The sequence below is a fragment of the Brachyhypopomus gauderio genome, chromosome 14, assembly GCF_052324685.1.
Source record: "Brachyhypopomus gauderio isolate BG-103 chromosome 14, BGAUD_0.2, whole genome shotgun sequence".
In the NCBI taxonomy this organism is placed as follows: Eukaryota; Metazoa; Chordata; class Actinopteri; order Gymnotiformes; family Hypopomidae; genus Brachyhypopomus; species Brachyhypopomus gauderio.
The window spans coordinates 3,645,333-3,662,350 of record NC_135224.1 but is presented as its reverse complement, the minus strand read 5'-3'; the positions used below and the strand labels follow the sequence as shown (position 1 = coordinate 3,662,350).

The 17,018-nt window shown below is 43.3% G+C and overlaps 1 protein-coding gene across 1 annotated transcript in view; it reads left to right on the top strand.

Moving 5' to 3' along the window:
* The first annotated feature begins 6,515 nt into the window (after positions 1-6,515).
* Positions 6,516-17,018, top strand: part of dnm3b (dynamin 3b) — a 32,807-nt gene continuing 22,304 nt past the window's right edge. Inside the window, exons 1-8 of the mRNA XM_076972876.1 lie at positions 6,516-6,807; positions 7,092-7,352; positions 9,784-9,857; positions 10,404-10,553; positions 11,788-11,991; positions 12,583-12,681; positions 13,067-13,227; positions 13,558-13,700. Of these exons, the coding sequence (XP_076828991.1) occupies positions 7,192-7,352; positions 9,784-9,857; positions 10,404-10,553; positions 11,788-11,991; positions 12,583-12,681; positions 13,067-13,227; positions 13,558-13,700 (992 nt within the window). The 5' untranslated portion in view covers positions 6,516-6,807; positions 7,092-7,191. The remainder of the gene's footprint in view (positions 6,808-7,091; positions 7,353-9,783; positions 9,858-10,403; positions 10,554-11,787; positions 11,992-12,582; positions 12,682-13,066; positions 13,228-13,557; positions 13,701-17,018) is intronic.

The following is a 17,018-nucleotide window of genomic DNA, read 5'->3' as shown; positions in this document are numbered from 1 at the left end:
GTGACCTGCCTCATAGGAAATCTTATTTAAACACTGACTAAGTTCATTTCATTTCTGGGGTAGAAATGACATAGCTAAAGGTTCTCATGAATCTTAATTCATAACTCTTAATGAGAAATTATACTTACTGTTTTTACTGTATGGTAAAGTTTACCTAATGCGTTGTTATTTTGTCATTTTACACATGAAAGTTACCAGGTGTATTAATATATAAATACTAATAGTAGAATACATATTAATAATGGACAATGCGTGTGCCAAAGAAAATGTGCATGCTAATACAGAGAGGTGTGGTGATGCACTAAAGGACCCGTGTGATAGCAACATCCACAGATGCAGTATGGCCATATTGTGGGACTCTATTTTAATGGGTGAAGGTCAAAGAGGTCAGAGGTCAGAGTGGGATACACCCACTTTGGTGGTGGAGAAGGACCGAGCTAAGAGACTGACCAAAGGGTGATGGATAACCATCCAGACATAGTAGAGATGGACACACAGCAGAACAGGGCCGTAGTGATATATGTAGCAATCTCAAGTGATAGCAACATCAGGACCAAGGAAATATCCCGGGGTGAGAGAGATAAGATACAGGAGGAGACGGCACCTCCCATAGTCATGGGAGTACTGGGGACTGTGACCCCCATGCTGGGAGAATGACCCCCATGCTGGGAGAATGACCCCCATGCTGGGAGAATGACTCCAGCAGATCTCAGGAACAACATCAGAGATCTCCGTCCGTCCAGAAGAGTGCAGTCAATATTTAAGACATTAATATTTTATTAAATTTAGTGCTTATTAAACCTGTTTGTAGGAGAATTATTTTGTGAGATGAAGCATGAGAAAAAGAAAGATATCTAAATACTCAACCTTTAAAGTTTAGTAGTGATTATAGTGTGGTTGGGTTTTCTGTTTCTTCACAGAAAATCTAAATAAATACTTAAGGCAACCATGACAGTGTATTTTATTTTAAAGTAATAGTAGGCCTAAATATTATCTCAACACCATATCAAGTGAAGATACACAGCAAATTCAGAAGTGTTAAATTTCCAGTGTTGTTGTTGCCTGTTTAAAATACAGTGTTAATTCAACACTTGTTTACTCTAGATCAACGATATGAGTGTTTTTTCCCAAAAGAGTTGGTTTTATTCCGGGGAGTTAAATTTGTGAAACTCTGTATGGTGTTGAGTTTAAAATCAACACCTGACAGAGTTTCTCCTAGAATTCCTACGTATACTACGTAGCACACGCCCACCAATTTTTTTTATGTTTTAAAGCGTTTTAAAGCGTATAAAAACTTCAAATTTTAACACTAGTTTTTTTTCACATCAAAATATTTTGACAGCACCCCTGAGGAAGACAGACGGCACCCCAGGGTGGAGTGGCACCCCGGTTGAGAAACGCTGGTCTACAGCACAAGCAATTTCATGGAGTCTGGAGCTGACGTCGTGACTTCTGTTGTAGCTATTGCAAAGCCAGTGCTGTTTTAGGTGGTGTGCTTGTTTGATATACAGGTGAACTCAAACTGCAACTTGTGTGGTTTTCTTTCAAGTGTTCTTGTTCCTGGAAGTGAATTTGGGGATTATTGACTACTAGAAGTATTTAAAATTTCAGTTTTCTATGTTGAGCTATATTTAACACTTTCCATCGAGTTATTATATTTTGAACCTTAATCGTTGTTGAATTAACACCGTAGATGGTGTTAACATTTGACACTACACTCTAGTGTTAGATAAATTCAACACTGATCTGTGTTAAATTTCAACTATTGAGAGTGTTGTTTAACACAGTTAACACTTTCAAAAGTGTTATTTTAACTCAATCCCGTGTGGACCAATATAGACACTTTGAAAGTGTTGAATTTAACACCCTAGGAGTTGAATTAACACTTCCAAATTTGCTGTGTATGCTTTCAACATTGTAAACCTTTGAAAAGAGCAAACAGTTATTATCACAGATGTGAGGGTCATATCGGTCCATATATTCAAATGACAAAATCTGAGAGTCCTTTTACAACATAGGATGACATTTACAGTAACACAGTTATGTTGTCAAATGGATGCTGTCTAAATGTGCATCCATATTATTCCAGAGCTACAAATAAATCAGCATGAAGATGAGATGTCCATCATGCCTCTGCAGATCAGCCCAAACTCATACTCATGGGCCCCCACAAAGCCAAACGTGACAGAGTGTTGAAAGAGCTGACATCCGGTCTCTAACGCTGTGTTCATCCACTCCATCTGATAACGCTTCTCTTTTTGTGCCTGTTCTCTCTCGCTATCTCTCTCTCTCTCTCATTCTTTTTGTCACTTTTTCTCTCACTCTCTCTCTCTCTGTCTCTCTCTCTCACACAAGGTTTGTGTAAAGTGGTTTATTAGAGTGTCCAAGTCTATTTTAAACTAACCTCAGCTCCTGTGTCATTCTTATCTCAGGAGCCCAGTTTCAGCTGTATGATCCATAATGTGACTGATTTTTAAATCACTCACTATCGCCACTGATGATACTGAAGCTGCCTGTAGTGTCTCTCCCTGAGACTAACCACTGTCTCCAGCAACACCATGTGCACACTTAGCTTTTTCTGTCTGGGCCGCCAGCCCTAATCCTGACTATAATTCACCAGCCAAGCTCGGACAGCTCGCCTCGTCAGGGCTGTCCGCAGTTAAAGTTCACTGACGGAGGCCACTGAAGTCATTGGACCTGCGGAGAGAGGTTGTGTGTTCAGGGACATCCCACACGGAGCCACAACAAACCTGAGCCACAGGTCAGAGGTGGGGGTAAAATGAATCGCAGCTCTGACAAATCTCTTGAATGACGGGTCCTCTTCTGCCTGGCTGCCCGTCTGGAGACCACGCTATCATGAGCCTCTTCCTCTCCTCTTGTGAGCAGTCAGAGTCGGTGTTTTTCTGTGCTGCCACCTTTTAATCTAGGACGCTGTCTGAGCTGGAGAGGGGATGCGGTGGAGGATTATAAGATCAGCTCCTGGTGTGTGGGAGGAGAAGAGACAGGAGAGTGGAAAGAGGAGAGGGAGAGAGAGGGGAGAGAGAAATATACTTTAGTGAAGTGATATGTGTGTGTGTGTGTGTGTGTGTGTGTGTGTGTGTGTGTGTGTGGGGAGGGGGGGGAGTTATAGGTTTGTAACAGAGCTACAACTAAATCACACAAGCTCAAAAAGAAAAGCCCCCTTTGACGAGCTGAGCTGCCTTAATGAGTGCCAGGCTGTGGTAATGGTAATGTGCTGTTTGAACAGCCTTAGAATTATAATGTCCTATGAAACTCAGAGAGTAAATGTGCCGAATCACTGCAGTGCATACAGGTGTCTAGTGTGTACAGGTGTATAGTGCATACAGGTGTCTAGTGTGTACAGGTGTATAGTGCAAACAGGTGTCTAGTGTGTACAGGTGTGTAGTGCATACAGGTGTCTAGTGTGTACAGGTGTATAGTGCATACAGGTGTCTAGTGTGTACAGGTGTGTAGTGCATACAGGTGTCTAGTGTGTACAGGTGTATAGTGCATACAGGTGTCTAGTGTGTACAGGTGTGTAGTGCATACAGGTGTCAAGTGTGTACAGGTGTGTAGTGCATACAGGTGTCTAGTGTGTACAGGTATATAGTGCATACAGGTGTCTAGTGTGTACAGGTGTGTAGTGCATACAGGTGTCTAGTGTGTACAGGTGTATAGTGCATACAGGTGTCTAGTGTGTACAGGTGTGTAGTGCATACAGGTGTCTAGTGTGTACAGGTGTGTAGTGCATACAGGTGTCTAGTGTGTACAGGTGTGTAGTGCATACAGGTGTCTAGTGTGTACAGGTGTGTAGTGCATACAGGTGTCTAGTGTGTACAGGTGTATAGTGCAAACAGGTGTCTAGTGTGTACAGGTGTGTAGTGCATACAGGTGTCTAGTGTGTACAGGTGTATAGTGCATACAGGTGTCTAGTGTGTACAGGTGTATAGTGCAAACAGGTGTCTAGTGTGTACAGGTGTGTAGTGCATACAGGTGTCTAGTGTGTACAGGTGTATAGTGCATACAGGTGTCTAGTGTGTACAGGTGTGTAGTGCATACAGGTGTCTAGTGTGTACAGGTGTATAGTGCATACAGGTGTCTAGTATGTACAAGTGTGTAGTGCATACAGGTGTCAAGTGTGTACGGGTGTATAGTGCATACAGGTGTCTAGTGTGTACAGGTATATAGTGCATACAGGTGTCTAGTGTGTACAGGTGTGTAGTGCATACAGGTGTCTAGTGTGTACAGGTGTATAGTGCATACAGGTGTCTAGTGTGTACAGGTGTGTAGTGCATACAGGTGTCAAGTGTGTACAGGTGTGTAGTGCATACAGGTGTCTAGTGTGTACAGGTATATAGTGCATACAGGTGTCTAGTGTGTACAGGTGTGTAGTGCATACAGGTGTCTAGTGTGTACAGGTGTGTAGTACATACAGGTGTCTAGTGTGTACAGGTGTGTAGTGTATTCCACTGGTTTTTAACCTAATGTCAGGCTTGTTAATTAGCCAATGAGATGATTCAGACATGTTTGGAGCAGAAAAAGCACTGCAGGGTACAGGAACTGAGAAGCAAGTGAGCTCCTTCTCTGAGATGCTTCATGTATATTATCTATACGTTTAGGCCCATGTAGAGGCACCACTTGCAACTGGACAACCTCTTGCTGCCCCAGGCCAGTAGGGGGCGCCCAGGAGCTGACAAACTACAGCAGTGCCAATGGTGGTGAATGCTGGGTCCATGTTTCCCATGCATATCAGGGGCTGTTATAAATATGTGGACTAGTCCTAATGCACCAGCATCACATGTAGGTCTAGTCCCGATGCTCCAGTCTCATGTGTAGGACTAGTCCTAATGCTTCAGTGGTATGTGTAGGACTAGTCTTAATGTTTCAGTGGTATGTGTAGGACTAGTCTTAATGTTTCAGTGGCATGACTAATCTTACTGTAATGCTTCAATGGTATATGTAGGACTAATCTTAGTGCTTCAGTGGTATGTGTAGGACTAGTCTTAATGCCTTAGTGGCATGTGTAGGACTAGTCTTAATGTTTTAGTGGCATGTGTAGGACTAATCTTAATGTTTCAGTGGCATGTGTAGGACTAGTCTTAATGCCTTAGTGGCATGTGTAGGACTAGTCTTAATGTTTTAGTGGCATGTGTAGGACTAGTCTTAATGTTTCAGTGGTATGTGTAAGACTTATCTTAATGTTTCAGTGGCATGTGTAGGATTAGTCTTAATGTTTCAGTGGTATGTGTAGGACTAGTCTTAATGTTTCAGTGGCATGTGTAAGACTAATCTTAATGTTTCAGTGGCATGTGTAGGACTAGTCTTAATGTTTCAGTGGTATGTGTAGGACTAGTCTTAATGTTTCAGTGGTATGTGTAAGACTTATCTTAATGTTTCAGTGGCATGTGTAAGACTAATCTTAATGTTTTAGTGGCATGTGTAGGACTAATCTTAATGTTTCAGTGGCATGTGTAGGACTAGTCTTAATGTTTCAGTGGTATGTGTAGGACTAGTCTTAATGTTTCAGTGGCATGTGTAGGACTAATCTTAATGTTTCAGTGGTATGTGTAGGACTAGTCTTAATATTTTAGTGGTATGTGTAGGACTAGTCTTAATGTTTCAGTGGTATGTGTAGGACTAGTCTTAATATTTCAGTGGTATGTGTAGGACTAGTCTTAATATTTTAGTGGTATGTGTAGGACTAATCTTAATGTTTCAGTGGCATGTGTAAGACTAATCTTAATGTTTTAGTGGCATGTGTAGGACTAATCTTAATGTTTCAGTGGTATGTGTAGGACTAGTCTTAATATTTTAGTGGTATGTGTAGGACTAATCTTAATGTTTTAGTGGCATGTGTAGGACTAATCTTAATGTTTCAGTGGCATGTGTAGGACTAATCTTAATGTTTCAGTGGTATGTGTAGGACTAGTCTTAATGTTTCAGTGGTATGTGTAGGACTAGTCTTAATATTTTAGTGGTATGTGTACTCGTAACTATACTGAGAGTACTTTGCATGGCTAAGATTGCGGAAAAAAGCCAACTTAGACATTCACGATCAACAGTGACACCATCTGGTAACGAAGTGATAATACACCAGTACCAATAATGATTTTGTCACCTGCTAGATTTTGAATTCATCCCGATTACCGTTTCTTATTCTGATTATTCTGAACTGATCTGAGCTCAACGGGAATCCCGCATTCTTATGGTCTCCTTATTCTTAAAACAGCATTCAGTTGTGACCAAAATCTGGGTCATCTAAGACCTGCTTGTAATTGTCAGTAATACAACACACGAATTCACTCGGTCACTACTTTAAGTGGCGATTATGAATTTAGATAATGTCGACATGAAATTTTCCAGCCTGTGGGATTCCATAATGCGCAGTGATGTGCGGCCGTGACTCACGGTGTAATAAAGGTGTGTTTGTTGTGCTCAGGTCTCCGCCTATAGGATGTCTCTGCGCGTACCCGCGAAGGCGGGGCCTTCTCTTATTGGTCGGATTTTGCATCAGTCAACATCGACACGCGTCGTAATTAGTGCGGCTGCGTTAAGGAGCGATGAATCTGTCATTGGTGAATGTGGGTTTAGGATGAGATGGCCTTCTGACGCTCAGATGCGCCCGTGCGAATACATAATAACACATTTACAGCAACAGGCCTTTCCAGGAGACGTGAAGCCTGTGTTTGTGTGACATTCGACCCCACACCCATTCTCAGTAGCCGGATTAGTCCTTGGGAATTAAAGGTTCGTGTTGTTTGAAGGCGCAGAGCTGCTTGGAGGACGGTTATCTAGACGGGAATAACGGTAAGGCTTTGCTTTTGTGGATTATGTCATTGCCAGTCTATGGCGACGACAAGACACTGTTCATATTCGATGTACCTTCGAAATTGCAAATTAATCTGACGTAGCACGGCACCATGTTACACGCCACAATATATTTTATTATCAGACATCTTTATCGTTATACGCAGTGGCTGGCTGTAGAAATGGGTAATATACGGTGTCTCATGTTCCCTGATGCCCTTGAAAATAACAGTGTCGCCGATGGCGAAGCAACTGCGCAGTGGTGTTCTCGTCTCTTTCCTCAGCTGAATCGTCTAGATGTGTATGCATCAGCCGCCTCTCTAGCCCGGACCAAGACACCGCCGCATCCCTCCATCTCTCTCGCATCCGCTACTCGCCGTCGTCATGGGGAACCGGGGGATGGAGGACCTGATCCCGCTGGTCAACAAGCTGCAGGACGCGTTCAGCAGCATCGGCCAAAGCTGCAACCTCGACCTGCCGCAGATCGCCGTGGTCGGCGGGCAGAGCGCCGGGAAAAGCTCCGTGCTGGAGAACTTCGTAGGAAAGTAAGCTAGGAATAGCGACTTTACTCTTATTCGTTTATACCCGTGATTAGGTGATGCTTGACGGGAACGCGCGGGGTCCTTCGGAGAAACGCAGGTTTCTCGTGCGCGATGCGCAGATTCGCCGACCTACAAAAAGACGTTACGTGAAAGTACTGCGAGCGAATGTTATGAAGGTCGTCGCATCCCCGTGTCCACAAATCTGATGTCCACTGGCACATTCTTGTCACGTGCTTGTTTTTCTCAAGGATACGCCTGCCCTTGCATATCCTCATATAAATGTATTATAGTATTAATATTATTATTATCGTTATTATTAGCATTATTTTAGCGCAGTTCCATAATAATACCACGGGAGGCAGCATTTAGGTTACCTTGTCTTTATCACAACATTTCTATCAACTCTGGGCAGCCCAATTAGTGAGCAGATGTTTGGACAAAACCACACTCTTGTTTCATCTCATGAATAATACATTTAGCACTTAACAGATAAATAATACATCACATTATCCAACACTTAAGATAAACAGAATCTGCAAAAAAAAAACAACTCTCTGACCCGTTATTAGACACACCTTAGGCTACCTTCAGGAATGTGTTTGCCATTTTCAGTTCATCTGTTAACATTCACAGATTGTCATTCCCCTGTGCTCTTCGGTGGTCAGCGTCTGCACCACGGGGACGCTGTTGGCCGGGTATTTTGGGTAGCGGATCATTCTCAGCGGGGTTGAGAGGCGCTCACAATATGTGTAAGGCAACAGATGGACAAGCGCTTGTGATCACGCTGACAAAATGCATCTATAAAACCTGTAATTTAGGTGTTTCCAGTCAAGCGGCTGGTGATTGTGTATCTTAGCTCCTCTTATCCTGTTTTAGTTTTCTGCCACATATATTCTATAAGTAGACCTACACTCCCATTAATACATTAATATATTAACAAATGAATAAGCAGAGCAAACACTCGGTGAGAAGGATTCTGCGTTTATCGTGTGGTATTGAAAGGTGCTTCTATAATTGACCATCTCTTGGGTCTTTATTTGACCTCTGACCCTTCCTCACAACTCTCCTGTCACCTAATGACTCCTGAGTTCTTTCATCTGAGCTAATTGCTTCGTGGGGGATCAAATTCCTGGGTCATATAAAAAAACACTTTTGCTGCCCAAGTTCAGGTCACATAATCTCCTGTCCATTTCCCTCGTTATCTCCTCCCTGTGCATCTTCTCATTGGATCTCATTCTCTTACAAGGCTTCTCATTGGATCTCATTGTCTTACAGGGCTTCTCATTGGGTACATTATGTTACAGTGATTCTCATTGGGTACATTATGTTACAGGGATTCTCATTGGGTACATTATGTTACAGGAATTCTCATTGGGTACATTATGTTACAGGGATTCTCATTGGGTACATTATGTCACAGGGATTCTCATTGGGTACATTATGTTACAGGGCTTCTCATTGGGTACATTATGTTACAGGGATTCTCATTGGGTACATTATGTCACAGGGATTCTCATTGGGTACATTATCATACAGGGATTCTTATTGGGTACATTATGTTACAGGGCTTCTCATTGGGTACATTATCTTACAGGGATTCTCATTGGGTACAATATGTTACAGGGATTCTCATTGGGTACATTATGATACAGGGATTCTCATTGGGTACAGTATGTTACAGGGATTCTCATTGGGTACATTATGTTACAGGGCTTCTCATTGGGTACATTATGTTACAGTGATTCTCATTGGGTATATTATCTTACAGGGCTTCTCATTGGGTATATTATGTCACAGGGATTCTCATTGGGTACATTATGTTACAGTGATTCTCATTGGGTACAGTATGTTACAGGGATTCTCATTGGGTACATTATGTTACAGGGCTTCTCATTGGGTACATTATGTTACAGTGATTCTCATTGGGTACAGTATGTTACAGGGATTCTCATTGGGTACATTATGTCACAGGGATTCTCATTGGGTACATTATGTTACAGTGATTCTCATTGGGTACAGTATGTTACAGGGATTCTCATTGGGTACATTATGTTACAGTGATTCTCATTGGGTACAGTATGTTACAGGGATTCTCATTGGGTACATTATGTCACAGGGATTCTCATTGGGTACATTATGTTACAGTGATTCTCATTGGGTACAGTATGTTACAGGGATTCTCATTGGGTACATTATGTTACAGGGATTCTCATTGGGTACATTATGTTACAGGGATTCTCATTGGGTACATTATGTTACAGGGCTTCTCATTGGGTACATTATCTTACAGGGCTTCTCATTGGGTATATTATGTTACAGGGATTCTCATTGGGTACATTATGTTACAGGGATTCTCATTGGGTACATTATGTTACAGGGATTCTCATTGGGTACATTATCTTACAGAGATTCTCATTGGTTAATTATCTTACAGGGATTTTCTGCCTCGCGGGTCTGGCATTGTGACCCGTAGGCCTCTAGTGCTGCAGCTTATCAACTCTACCACAGGTGAGCACCCCTACCTGTATGAACACCTACGCAAACACACGCTCAGCACTGTGCTTCCATCAGACATGAGGAGTGCAGTTCACGCATGTGAATACAGAATACCGTTTCGCCTGCCCTATCAAACGTGTATAATCACAGCTAATTAGTTACGTCACACTGCAGTGTTTCTCTACATTCACTTCATTTTTCCAGTATAATTCTAACAGTGATTAGTCATGACACCTCTTTCTAAAATGGATTCCGGTCTTGCCGGTGCACGTAGGCTGAACCATAACAGGCAGCCGTTATTGCAGCCTGTGATTGGCCAGCAGTGGAATTCTGTTATCAAATCAGAGAGGCGCTCAGCTTCATGATCTCTCTGACATGACAAAACGTGGTGATCTTATAAGTGCACAGTGGCTCATTTTACAGCAGATCCGGTGATTTAAAGTTTCCTTTTAACATTTAAATCAGCTTATAGAATTGTTATAATGTTATCATGCGTGCCGAAGCGTCCATGAACAGGACGTCGTGTAAACTCCCTCCGTTTTCTCCACACGCGTGCAGAGTGGGCAGAATTCCTTCACTGCAAGGGGAAGAAATTCACGGACTTCGATGAGGTGCGCCAGGAGATCGAGGCTGAGACGGACCGAGTTACTGGCGCCAACAAGGGCATCTCCCCCGTGCCCATCAACCTGCGGGTGTTCTCGCCACACGGTACAGCCCGCTCCCGCGCCCTCGTCCAGCAGGGCGTCCGTCTAACATGGTACTCTGAGCATGTCCACTGAAGTCTTCCTTATCTTATTACGGTGGAGCTCTACGACTTGTTACTTTCTTTGAAATGTGAAAATGTTGAGGTGGTTTAGAGTCGATATAAAATTGAGACACAAAACAAGAGTCATTTTGGAGGTTACGCAACAAATCAAATCTGAAAATGCGGATAAGGATGGACGTGCATTTCTGATTCTCTTCTCATTTCATAACCAACTGCCCACCGCTGAAGATTCACAGAATCGTGTGCCAGTGCAAAAACACAGGCTCTGGGCACCAGAGCTGAAATGCCAACGCACACAGAATCATTTCTTCTCATTTTCTGACTTTCTGATTCATTTTCTGAACAACAATTGTGAATTTTGAGGATTTTAATTGTTAACGCTCACTTTTCCTCTAAAATGGGCAAATGAGATATGAGGAATGAGTGTGGATTGCTTGACAAAATGCATACTCACTGGAAGAGATGAAAGATGAAAATGAAATACTAAAATACTCACAGAACACGAATACTCTGGAGCAGATATCAGAGCCAGAGCCATCAGCACTACAAAAGCACTCCCCCACCCCCAAGAGTCCCGCAGGCCCCAGCAGGGCCCTGTCAGCAGGTCTAGAGCAGGACTTTGAGCAACAGTGCTCACAAATAATACAGAAGCTCAAAGTGCAGCCTGCATTAATCAAGTCCAAGATTACTGTTTTAAACCTTAATAGCATGGCATGATGAAATAGCATTTTATATATAGCATATGGAATTTAAAATACCATTTCACCCAAAAAGGATGAAGGCTAACCTCATTTACATAATTTAACTGAACTAATTTTAGCTGTATTAGTGACATTAGCCTTTTGGAGTTAAGATTCTCAGTTGACTCCTTTCAGTGTACTGATTCAGGCTTTTTCAGTGTACTGATTCAGAGTTTTTTTAAATTAGCATTTGTGTCTTGGCACCTCCTCTGTTATTTTTCACTGTTTGCTAACTTGGGCTCTTAGTCCTGATCTCTGTAAACTTATACTGTGACACTGTTGTGAGACGCACTCAGAATACACTTTAATTCAATTAAATTGAACTGAACTGAATCAATTTAAATCATATCAAGTTGAATCAAACCAAATCGAAACGACTCAAATCGACTGGTCTGTGCTGTGTTGTGGTCTGTTCTGTGGTGTGGTCTGTGTGCAGTGTTGAACCTCACCCTCATCGACCTGCCCGGCATCACGAAGGTGCCTGTTGGGGACCAGCCTGCCGACATCGAGCAGCAGATCCGAGACATGATCATGCAGTTCATCTGTAGAGAGAGCTGTCTCATCCTGGCCGTCACGCCCGCCAACACCGACCTGGCCAACTCCGACGCCCTCAAACTCGCCAAGGACGTGGACCCTCAGGGTGAGAAGCCAGGGAGGCCTGTGGTGGTCTACACTGGTGCGCACAAGGTCTGCTCAGTCTCTGGGCTGGTAGTCAGAGGGCAGCCTCCAGCGTCTGGCTGATATTGTTTAATCTCTGCGCCTTATGATGAAACTGCCTTTCAAGCCCCTGTGCCCTGTTCTGTTTGAGAATTATAAATCATGACAACAAAAACAGCTTTTCCTAACAAAATGTTTTAAAGGACCAAGAAGTGTTTTTGTTCCATTAAATCTTCATGTTTTCAATTTAAACTTCATTTGTCATTTGGAAATACATTGTGCTTAATGGTTGTAGCTGTGGTGTGTTACTTACTGACGAGGTATGAAGACCCATGGTAGTCTGGGAATGAAGGATGAGACCTTTCTTTTCCACAGCGGTTATGGTGACAAAAGAGGTCATTTTACTACCCCAATATTGTAACCAATTACATGACCAGCAGTCTGATCAACATTATAGTATCCAACATAGAAAAAAAAAGCTGAAATTTTGTTCCTCGTTAATCCTGTGAAGGCGTTAAGCTGTACTGACGCGCAGGAGCAGTTTGGGCCTGACCTCGGAGTAGTTCTGCTGCAGGTCTGAGGACCATCGGTGTGATAACGAAGCTGGACCTGATGGACGAAGGAACCGACGCTCGAGACGTCCTGGAGAACAAGCTGCTCCCTCTGCGCAGGGGTGAGTGTGGCATCAGCGCCGCCGTTTTGGCCCGATTTATTACTCTGATTTTTGGTTTACTTATAGTTAAAACTCTCAGCCACGCATTAAAAATTTCTCTGTCTCTCTCTCACTGATTGTGTCTCCCTCTGTCTCTCTCTCTCTCTCTCTCTCTCTCTCTCTCTCTCTGACTGTCTCTCCTTTTGTCTCTCTCTCACTCTTTGACTGCCTCTCCCTCTTTCTCTCCCTCTCTCTCTGACTGTCTCTCCCTTTCTCTCTCTCTGACTGTCTCTCCTTTTGTCTTTCTTTTTCTCTGACTGCCTCACCCTCTGTCTCTCTTTCTCTCTCTCCCTCTGTTTCTCTCTTTCTGTCTGGCCTTGTCTAACCCCTCCCCCTCCTCCCCCAGGTTATATTGGAGTGGTCAACCGTAGTCAGAAGGACATTGAAGGAAAGAAGGACATCAAAGCTGCTTTGGCTGCAGAAAGAAAGTTCTTCCTGTCCCACCCGAGCTACAGGCACCTGGCCGACAGCATGGGCACACCCCACCTGCAGAAAACCCTTAATCAGGTAACAGGTGCTAGTCCTAGTCTCTCAGATCCTAGTCCTAGTCTCTCAGATTCTAGTCCTAGTGTCCTAGTCTCTCAGATCCTAGTCCGAGTGTCCTAGTCTCTCAGATCCTAGTCTTAGTGTCTTGGTCTCTCAGATCCTAGTCCTAGTCTCTCAGATCCTAGTCCTTGTGTCCTAGTCTCTCAGATCTGCTCAGCTGTAGAGCTCCATGGAAACGAAGGACCCAGTCCAGTGCTTCTAGTAACTGTGGTGTCCTTCTCCCATGTTTTGGAGAGCTGGTCAACTTCTGTCCGCTACACTGACCACTCCTTGGCCTCTGTGTATCCATAGCAACTGACCAACCACATCCGGGACACGCTGCCTGCTTTCCGGAGCAAGCTGCAGTCGCAGGTGCTGGCGCTGGACAAGGAGGCAGAGGAGTACCGCCACTTCCGGCCAGACGACCCATCCCGCAAGACTAAGGCCCTGCTGCAGTGAGTTCAACGCGCAACACGACATGACACAACACCACAACACAACATGACACAACACGACATGACACAACACAACAACACGATCACGCGACATGACACAACACAACACGACATGATACAACACGACATGACACAACACGACATGACACAACATGACATAACACAACACGACATGATACAACACGACATGATACAACACGACATGACAACACGACATGACACAACACGACATGACACAACACGACATGACATGACACAACATGACATGACACAACACGACATGACACAACATGACATGACACAACACGACATGACATGACACAACATGACATGACACAACACAACATGACACAACACGACAACACGACATGACACAACACGACATGACACAACATGACATGACACAACACGACATAACACAACACGACATGACACAACACGACATGACACAACATGACATGACACAACATGACATGACACAACACGACATGACACAACACGACATGACACAACATGACATAACATGACAACACGACATACAACACGACATGACACAACACAACAACATAACAAGACACAACACAACATGACAACACAACATGACACAACACGGCAACACAACATGATACAACATGACACGACATGACACAACACGACCACGCGACATGACACAACATGACACAACACAACACGACATGACACAACACGACATGACACAACATGACATGACACAACACGACAACACGACATGACACAACACGACATGACAACACGACATGACACAACACGACATGACACAACACGACATGACACAACACAACATGACACAACATGACAACACGACATGACACAACACGACATGACACAATATGACATGACACAACACAACATGACAACACGACATGACACAACACGACAACATGACATGACACGACAACACGACATGACACAACATGACATGACACAACATGACATGACACAACACGACATGACACAACACCACAACACGACATGACACAACACCACAAAACAATATGACACAACACCACAACATGACACAACATGATACAACATGACACAACATGACATGACACAACATAATACAACATGACAACATGACATGACAACACGACAACGCGACATGACACAACATGATACAACATGACACAACATGACATGACACAACGTAATACAACATGACAACATGACATGACAACACGACAACGCGACATGACACAACATGACAACACGACATGACACAACATGACAACACGACATGACACAACACATGACACAACACGACATGACACAACATGACAACACAACATGACACAACACGACAACACGACATGACACAACACGACAACATGACATGACACAACATGACATGACACAACATGACATGACACAACATGAAATGACAACACAATGTGACACAACATAATACAACGTGACACAACATGACACAACGCGACATGACATGACACAACATTATACATCACAACATGACAACACGACATGACACAACACGACATGACACAACATGACATGACACAACACGATACAACACGACAACACAACATGACACAACACGACAACGCGACATGACAACACAACACGACATGAGACAACATGACATAACACGACATGACACAATATGATACAACATGACAACACGACATGACACAACACAACATGACACAATATGACAACATGACACGTCATGACAACACGACATGACAACACGACATGACACAACATGACATAACACAACAGGACATGACACAACACGACATGACAACACGACATGACAACACGACATGACACAACATGACATAACACAACAGGACATGACACAACACGACATGACACAACACATGACACAATATAACATGACACAACATGACATAACACAACACGACATGACACAACACGACATGACACAACATGACATGACACAACATGACATGACACAACACGACATGACACAACACGACATGACACAACATGACATAACATGACAACACGACATACAACACGACATGACACAACACAACAACATAACAAGACACAACACAACATGACAACACAACATGACACAACACGGCAACACAACATGATACAACATGACACGACATGACACAACACGACCACGCGACATGACACAACATGACACAACACAACACGACATGACACAACACGACATGACACAACATGACATGACACAACACGACAACACGACATGACACAACACGACATGACAACACGACATGACACAACACGACATGACACAACACGACATGACACAACACAACATGACACAACATGACAACACGACATGACACAACACGACATGACACAATATGACATGACACAACACAACATGACAACACGACATGACACAACACGACAACATGACATGACACGACAACACGACATGACACAACATGACATGACACAACATGACATGACACAACACGACATGACACAACACCACAACACGACATGACACAACACCACAAAACAATATGACACAACACCACAACATGACACAACATGATACAACATGACACAACATGACATGACACAACATAATACAACATGACAACATGACATGACAACACGACAACGCGACATGACACAACATGATACAACATGACACAACATGACATGACACAACGTAATACAACATGACAACATGACATGACAACACGACAACGCGACATGACACAACATGACAACACGACATGACACAACATGACAACACGACATGACACAACACATGACACAACACGACATGACACAACATGACAACACAACATGACACAACACGACAACACGACATGACACAACACGACAACATGACATGACACAACATGACATGACACAACATGACATGACACAACATGAAATGACAACACAATGTGACACAACATAATACAACGTGACACAACATGACACAACGCGACATGACATGACACAACATTATACATCACAACATGACAACACGACATGACACAACACGACATGACACAACATGACATGACACAACACGATACAACACGACAACACAACATGACACAACACGACAACGCGACATGACAACACAACACGACATGAGACAACATGACATAACACGACATGACACAATATGATACAACATGACAACACGACATGACACAACACAACATGACACAATATGACAACATGACACGTCATGACAACACGACATGACAACACGACATGACACAACATGACATAACACAACAGGACATGACACAACACGACATGACAACACGACATGACAACACGACATGA